We start from the raw sequence: 7,801 nt of genomic DNA, 5'->3' as shown, positions 1-7,801 counted from the left end.
TTCCGCCTCAACAATCCGGCCGCCCAGTGGCTGAGGGTCGCTGACGTCGGCGGCAGAGCCGGGAGCAGTTGGGATTCTGCTCCGTCAGTAACACATGGGGAAGAGCCGCGCCGGGAGCCCGCGAGCCGGCTAGAGGCCCGCCCGCCGCCGCCGCCGCCGCCGCCGCCGCCACCACCGCCGCCGCCGCCGCCGCCGCCGCCGCCTCCGAGCCGGGCACAGCCGCCCCGGCAGCCGCCCCGGCCGCGGCGCAGGCTCGGGCGCTCCGGGCCCCGCCGCCCAGCTCCCCGCCTCCCGGCCGCCGCCCCGGCCGCCGCCGCCGCCGCCGCTCCCGGGGCCGAGGTGTCCGCGGCCGCCCCCCGGCCGGAGGTGCAGGAAGCCCGGCCGAGCGCCCGCCGCCGCCGCCGCCGGCCGCCCCGAGCGAGCGGGCGCGCGGGAGGGAGGCAGGCGGAGGAGGAGGAGGAGCAGCGGAGGCGCGCGGGCGGGCGGGGCGGGGGCCGCCGGGCGGGGATATACAAAGTGAAGCCACATTGCCAAACTTGCAGCGGCGATTGCAGCAGTTGCTGCCGCGGCGCCGCGGCCCGAGGGCTCCTGCGGCTGCTCGCGCCCAGCCGGACGCCGAGGAGCACGACCCGGACCGAGACGGACACTTCTGCTCCCCGCCGCCTGCCACTGACGCGGGCCCCCCAGCCCAGCCCCAGAGCCGCGCGTTAAAAAAAAAAAAAAAAAAAAAAAAAAAAAGCCCTTCGCCCCCTCCTCCCCTTTCCTGCCTCTGCGAGGACACCCCCTCCCTCCTGCTCCGCCAGCCCCGGCGCCCCTTCCTCGGAAGCCGAGCGGCTTCGCTCGCATTTCGCCGCCGCCGCCTCGCGCAGTCTTGCAATATAGGGGAAAAGCAGGTAAGGGGACGGCCGGGGAGCCGCGGGCAGGGAGGGGGGACCGGGGCGAGGGGCCCGATCGGGGCCAGGGCTGTTTCCTTTGGCTTCCTTCCCTTGAGCGTCCCAAATTGCAAGTAAACAATACGTCGGCTTCGATAATGCGCGAGTCTGAAACTAGCGAGGCCGGCCTGCGAGCCAGCGCCGAGGCAGCCCCGGGCCGCCAGCTTTGTAGCGGTTCCTGCTTACAAAAGGGTTCTTCTCCGAGACCCGGCTGGTGGGGACCCGGGAGGGGGTGGGGTACTTTCAGTTCCGAGAGGCCAGGCAGGAGGTGCTTGAAGGGTCTGGCTCTGGGAAGTCGTGCGGGGGAAATAGTCACGACCCCCCCCCCCCCGCCGCCGCCGCCGTAAACACTATTTTTGAAACAGTGGCAGAAAGGACCTAAGTGAGCAGGATTCGGCATTGCTGGTTCTTTAAAAAAAAAAAAAAATCCTCTTGGCTTATAAGTCTTTTGTTCCAATCCAGGAGAAATCTGGTGAATCACCTAATTAAAATCAAGACATGAATTAAGCATCCATTTTTGTACTACAAATTGCCAGCGCTACGTCTGTCCCTCCCTCGGTCTCCATTAAAAAACACCAGAGACGTTGTTGGGGGGGGGGGCGGTTCTTGCCTCTAGCTGCCAGTTCTGCTTTCTATTTCACTGACTATCCCAGGACCTAAATTGCTTGGCTATGTAATTACTAGAGTATAAGCCTATTTAACTTAAAAGCTTCCTTTTTTTTTTTTTTCCAACTCTAAATGAAACTTGATGAGGGCCCGTCCTGAGTTATCAGGGGAGTCAGTTTCTGGTCAGTCCTCTTGATTCATCTCTTTTAGATTTAATCAGCATTAAGGTATTGCTTGTCCTTAAGAGCTTTAGCTAATGGGGTTACTGGATGCTTTTCTCAGTGTAATGTTTCCTTTTCAAAAAAAAATATACATATATATTTACCTCTCACCAAAGATGGGGGCGGGGGAGAGCTCGGCACCTCCCCTCCCTCCCTCTCCTCTTTTAAAAAGGAATTCAGTGCGATTAAAACGTGGAGGGGGGGGCCCGCACAGTTTAAAGACCTAGGGCAGGAAATGCAGATTCATTTGGGTTAGGGCTGAAATTGTAACAAAAAGCAATTCCTCGAGTAAATGCATCAGATAAATCAATTTACATAAAGGTATGATGCATTCGGATAAATGCAATGCTAATGGGTTTTAGAGTGGTCCCCTTTCCAAAGTCTCAGGGTTTTGTTACAGCTTAATTGGTGCAGTTCTTATTCTGGTTTATTGTGCGGTCACTGGACACACGTTCCGGGACTCTTTCGGAGGAAATGTGTTTAAAATCGGCCTATTTAAGGAACCCGAGTCCTTGTTTCGTTCCCTTCCCCTCGTGTTTTTTTTTTTTTTTTTTTTTTCCTTCCAGCAGCCAAGTTGGGCCGGGGACAGGCAAAGTTCGCTCTCTCCCTTCTGAGGTGTCAGCTGAACGTCTTGAGCAGATAGCCGGAGCCTGGGGGGAGCCCGCACTCTCGGCTTGCAGAGGACAAAGACAAAACAGGCTGCTTAATTGGCAGTAAATAACTTGATCTTTTTATAGAATAAGTGACTGGAGGAACACTAGGACTTTATTGGACTCGGGATTGGAGGCAACAAATTAATCGGTTTAGGCTAAGCTTTATAAATTGATTCCTATATTATCCCCCAGTTGCTTCTCTCGTGACATTCATTAGGAAGAGTGGGGAATTTCTAAAAGCAGTTTTTGGTGACAGCAGGGCTGGCTTGGATATAACTTGTGCATCTTTTAACTGGCTTCTCGCATATTATCTGCCCCCCCCCCCTTTGGAGGAACAAAGCTTTAGCATTTAAATTGCTGATCAAGGGCAGATTAGTGGGACCGAAGTGGAGAGTGTTTGTCTAGGAAGTTAACAGGCATCCTAAAGTTCAATGATCTATTATTCTTGCCTGTGTCCCGAAAACCCAGAGAAAACATTCATTGATCTTCAAAATGAAATGAGATTTGGAACAATAATGGGAGATGGCGGTCACCACAATGGCATGTGAAAGGTGCTGTTTAAAATACGAAAAACCAGTTTCGCAACTTTACACAGCGCACCCCCCGCTCCGGTCCCCTCGGCTCCCCTCCCACCCCCAGCTCCCCTTCTCCCCTCGGCGGGTTCCTCCCTTCCCTTTCTGGAAGCCCAACTCTTTCCAACTTGGGAACTGCAGCTGCACCTCCCGAGGCAGCGCAGGGCCGGGAACGTGGCTCCGGCGGGGGCCGCCTCCCCGCGCCCCTCGGCGGGGCCCGGGGAGGGGCCGGGCGCGGCGGTGGGTGGGTTCGCCCCTCGTTTGCTGCGGGCGGCGGCGGCGGCGGGGGGGGGGGGGGCGGGGGGCGGGGGCGGGGCGGGGGCGGCGCCGCGAGGGGTGGAGCGCGCGGCGGAGCCTCGCTCCCGGAGTTTTGACAGTACCCGAGCTGGGATTGTCAGCGGCGGCGAGCGCTGGAAAGTTGAGAGGAGCTCGTGGCCCCAGAACAAAGCTTGAGAAAAGTAAACAGGCGGCTGCCGCCCGCCAGCCTCCCCCTTCCCTCTCCCCTCGTCGTCCTTCCCGCCCCGGCCCTGCTGCTTCCTTCCAGCAGACGTGGGGGGACCGGGTTCGCTGCGGCGCGGCGATTACTAACTTTTGCATCGCCCTGTTCTTTCTCTCCCTGGCCCCTTCCCGCCCTCTGCAGACCATGGTGAACCCGGGCAGCAGCTCCCAGCCGCCCCCGGTGACGGCCGGCTCCCTCTCCTGGAAGCGGTGCGCAGGCTGCGGGGGCAAGATCGCGGACCGCTTTCTGCTCTATGCCATGGACAGCTACTGGCACAGCCGGTGCCTCAAGTGCTCCTGCTGCCAGGCGCAGCTGGGCGACATCGGCACGTCCTGTTACACCAAGAGCGGCATGATCCTTTGCAGAAATGACTACATTAGGTAAGGCTTGGCTGCCTGTCCCCGACCCGGGCCGGCAGAGCGACGGCAAGGCCAGAGGTTACCGAGGGCTTTGAGGAAAGGAGCCGGGCACCTGGGAGGGTACAGCGTAGCCTTCACCTCGAAAACCTGGTTGGCCGAAATTTAAGGGGTTAAAAAAGGCATGTGTTAATCTTCCAGTTTTTCATGGCAAGTTAATGGCGAATGCCATACTAAAACCGCCCATGTGGTGGGACTGGGCAGCTAGGTGTGCAAAGGTTGGGCCATTCTTGGGAGCAGGATTTAAAGGGGTCGGCCCCAGTTGGACCTTCCACTAAAAATAAACATTGCCAGGGGGAGTGAAGCTGCTTTCTTAAAGGGACAAAAGATTGACTTAAAAACAAGTGTAGTTAGTGAGAAATGATTTGCCTGTGATGCTGGCTAATGATGATATTTACATAAGCACCTTTAAACTTTATTTGAGTGGAAAACTGTGACTCATTCTTTGTGCTCCTGGTGAAAAATGCTGATTAGCCATCAGCTTAAAGACTTGTAATTCTTCTTATAGCAAAGTAACCCGAACCAGGAAAAAAAAAAAAAAAAAAGAGCACTTCATGGTCATAACCCTCTTTCTATACTGTTACTCGGAGGCCTGCAGCGCCCAGTGTTAGTGTGTGGTTTGAGATGTAGAATTTGCAGTGCTTTCAACTGAGGAATGTTCAGATTTGGGGGTTTTTGTTGTTGTCATTTGTATCACTACCCTTGATCCCCAAAAGAGATTTAGGAAAAGAGGCTATAGAATTATACTAATCGTGCATTTTAAAGCAATGTATAGGAACATTCATACGCCCGTGTAAGCAGTCTTTTCCAACAAGTTTCAGTGCAATTAATGGAAGGAATTCAGGAGGTCAGGTGCCTATAGGATCTTTTCAGGTGAACTCAAGCTACTTAAACTCATTAATTTGAAAGGAGGCATTTGAAGGATTACACATTTAATTTGAGTAAATGGTTTGATAGACTGATGCACATGAATGCTTCTAGGAGGTGTTCTGTTTCAACATCCAGTAATTAAAAAAAAAAAAAACCACACGCATACGGTGGATACTAGAGAACGCTCCCTTTAAGAATTGCGTTCTATGTAAATTTCTGCCCTCAACCCTTTGCTTCATAGAGGGTAGAAAATTTGGCTCTTTCTTCAACGCGGCTGAATCAGTGGATGAGGCATTTTGTTCAAAGTTCAGCTCCATCGTGATTCCCTCACTCTACGAATCAAACTGCAAAGGATCCTAGAGCAGTTCGGGGCTGACTATGGCAGTGTTTACGCAGCCACATCATTAATGTAAAATGACGGAATAAGATGACATTTGGTTCTTCCAGTAACGCAACCTGTGTCCTCGTTGCCGGCATCTTCAATCAGCCAAATAAAAGAAATATAGGAAGGGAAAGGGCTTTTATTTTTAAATTAAGATGGCAGCATTAATTTCACTAAGTGTTCTTGGAGAAGTACACGTTGGAAACTCCGCAGGAGCGTGGCTGTAATGCTTTCTGGTGCTCCTTCCAAGCCATGCCATGGGCTTTGACAGTATTGTAATTAAATAGAGAGCAGAACTGGGGTAAGAAGGAGGGTGGTTTCAAGGGGAAAACCTGGCCGTGCTGTTCAGAAGCGGTGAATGGGAGATTCCTATCTTCTCCTGGTGCCTCAGAAAACCTTCGCCTCTGATTACCACTCATTAAAAAGAAGACGGGTCCACTTGTATTCCCTCAAGACGAGTTGAGGCAAGTGGCTTCCTGGGAATCACCTCCATTCCTTTCCTTCTTCTTGGGAACAAATACAAATGCCCATTTGGTGTCTTCTGGTGCCTGAATGGCGCAATGGAGGCTGAGTGCCCAGCTCCAAGCCTTAATTAATTGGGTCCATAGTCTCCCCTCCTTGCTCTTCCCCCCGATTTGGAAAACTGGAGCTATAGGCTTGCTCTTGCACCCAGGCTGCCTGAGACCTTAGGTCTGTCCAGTTGAGACGAGTTCTCTCTCAGCACCAAAGTGATCCCCTCTCACTGCTCAGGGCTCAGCAGCGGATCCCCGCCCCGCCCCCCAAGTTTAAGGGATGTCGCAGAAGTCTTCCTTCAGGGGTCCTTCCTCTGCCTTCCCAGATTCCAGAAGGGTGGGGAGGCCCCCCCCCCCCCCCCCAGTCTCCGCTCAGTCCACTTGTTGGAGGAGCTTTCAGTTCTGCGGGGACGGGGACCAGGGCGGCAGCCGAGGATTGCGGCTAATCCGCCCGCCGGCCGCCAGGTGAAGGGACCCTTCGGCCCCAGCTGGGACCACAGAGCGATTTATTAAGGGGCTTTTAAACTGTCTGCCTTTGAGGTTGTGGTTTTCTGAATACAACCAAGGTCTGGCTAAAAAGCTTCGGGAGAGCTGGGGAGGCCCGGGCTGGGGTGGGGGGAGTTGGGGGGGCGGTGGGTGCTGCTTTCCCCCAGGCCCTTCCCCCTGCGCGACCAAGTGTCCATGGGGTAGAGCTGGGCTTCTGCCTCTTCTCCCTCCAAGATTTCAGATAAAGCGGCCGCCTTGCTGCAGCGAATCCGCACAATTAAAAGCTTTAATTAGTGGCTCCTCCATTTTCTTAGTTCTGATGGGCTTTATCTAATGAGATCTGGTCTCTGGCTTAGATCTGCTCCGAATGACGTGTCCGCAGTGAATGAGAGCTGCGTCGCAAACAAAACATTTAATTAACAAAATTGGCCTCTAAGAGAGGGAGGGAGAGCCTGGGGGGAGGGGAGAAGCAGGGACGGGAGGACCTTAAAGGGGCCCCCGGCTGCCCGGCCCCCCGCGCCTTCGGCCGCTTCCAAAGTCCGCGAACCTTGACCGCCGCCCCCGCCGTTGCGCCCCCCCCAGCTCCCCCCACCCCCGGCCCCCAGCGCCTCCGAGTAGCTCCAGAAACTCCGTTTCTCTTTCTTCGAATCCTCCCCCCTGCGCCCCGCCTCGGGCTGGAGGCTGGCGCGGAAAGTGCGGCCGGGGGAGGAAGTTCGGGGACCGACCGGTGGGGCCCAGGCAGCCCGGGTGGCGGTGCTCGGCCGCCGGAGCTCGGTCGGGCCAGGCCGCGGTCGGGGCGCGCGGGCCGCGAGGGGGCGAGCGCAGGGCGGGGGCCGGGCCTGGGTCGCCGGGGCTCCCGGGCGGCTCACGTGGCGCCCGCAGCCGCGGGCAGCGCGGCGCGGCCGGGGGTGGGGGCCCGGGGCGGGATCGGGGTAGTTGGTGGAGGGGGTGGCGTTAGGAATGGAGGCGCCGCCAGACAGCGAGTTCATTTCCCTGGTAATCAACAGCAAGCTGCTATATTCAGGGAATGCTGTCCCTTTAATTGAACAGGCTAGGTAATTAAATGGCACTTTTCCAATAGGACGTGCTAGGTAAATCTAATAGTTGGTTATTTAATATCACTTTGAAGTCTGCCCACTCAAGCACAATGACAGCACAGGAGCATGTGAACTATTAGCTAGGAAAAAAAAAAAAAAAAAAAAAAAAACCCAGGATCTCAAAAATTAATTAAATCGCATGCAATTTAGGGGGAACGTTTATCTTGATTTGTCATAACAGAATTAATTCAAGGCCTCCAATTCACTTGGGGGCAGATCTGTTACTCTGAATTAACCAAGCGTAATTTGGCTGATTTTTTTTTTCCCCCTCCCTCCCCTCTCTAATGCAGCAGTTGTGATTATTCACAGCCCCCCTCTTAAGTATCAATAGCTTCTGCTGCTTTTAAGGTGCTTGGTCTCTAGTTATGCCGAAGTATCTTTAATGGACTTGGCTCCAGGCATAATTTCTGGGTTGCATTTCTTTGTTGCATTTAATATAGCTGGTGCAGAATTTAGATTAAATATAGGAACCTGCTGGAAAACCAATTGCTTCTGGATCCGTAGCTGTAGATGTGCATTTTTCTCCTCAGATAGGTTGCTGATACTTACTTGCAG

The 7,801-nt window shown here is 54.6% G+C and overlaps 1 protein-coding gene across 3 annotated transcripts in view; it reads left to right on the top strand.

The window, feature by feature from the left end:
• Nucleotides 438-7,801, top strand: part of LMO4 (LIM domain only 4) — a 16,536-nt gene continuing 9,172 nt past the window's right edge. Inside the window, exons 1-2 of one of the 3 annotated variants that reach the window (XM_021088448.1) lie at nt 438-893; nt 3,625-3,863. In XM_021088448.1, coding sequence (XP_020944107.1) covers nt 3,628-3,863 — 236 coding nt within the window. In that variant the 5' untranslated portion in view covers nt 438-893; nt 3,625-3,627. 3 annotated transcript variants of the gene reach the window in all.

This window comes from Sus scrofa, chromosome 4 (assembly GCF_000003025.6).
Source record: "Sus scrofa isolate TJ Tabasco breed Duroc chromosome 4, Sscrofa11.1, whole genome shotgun sequence".
Taxonomy (NCBI): Eukaryota; Metazoa; Chordata; class Mammalia; order Artiodactyla; family Suidae; genus Sus; species Sus scrofa.
Note: the sequence above shows the minus strand (reverse complement) of the source record. Positions and strands in the feature narration are given on the sequence as shown.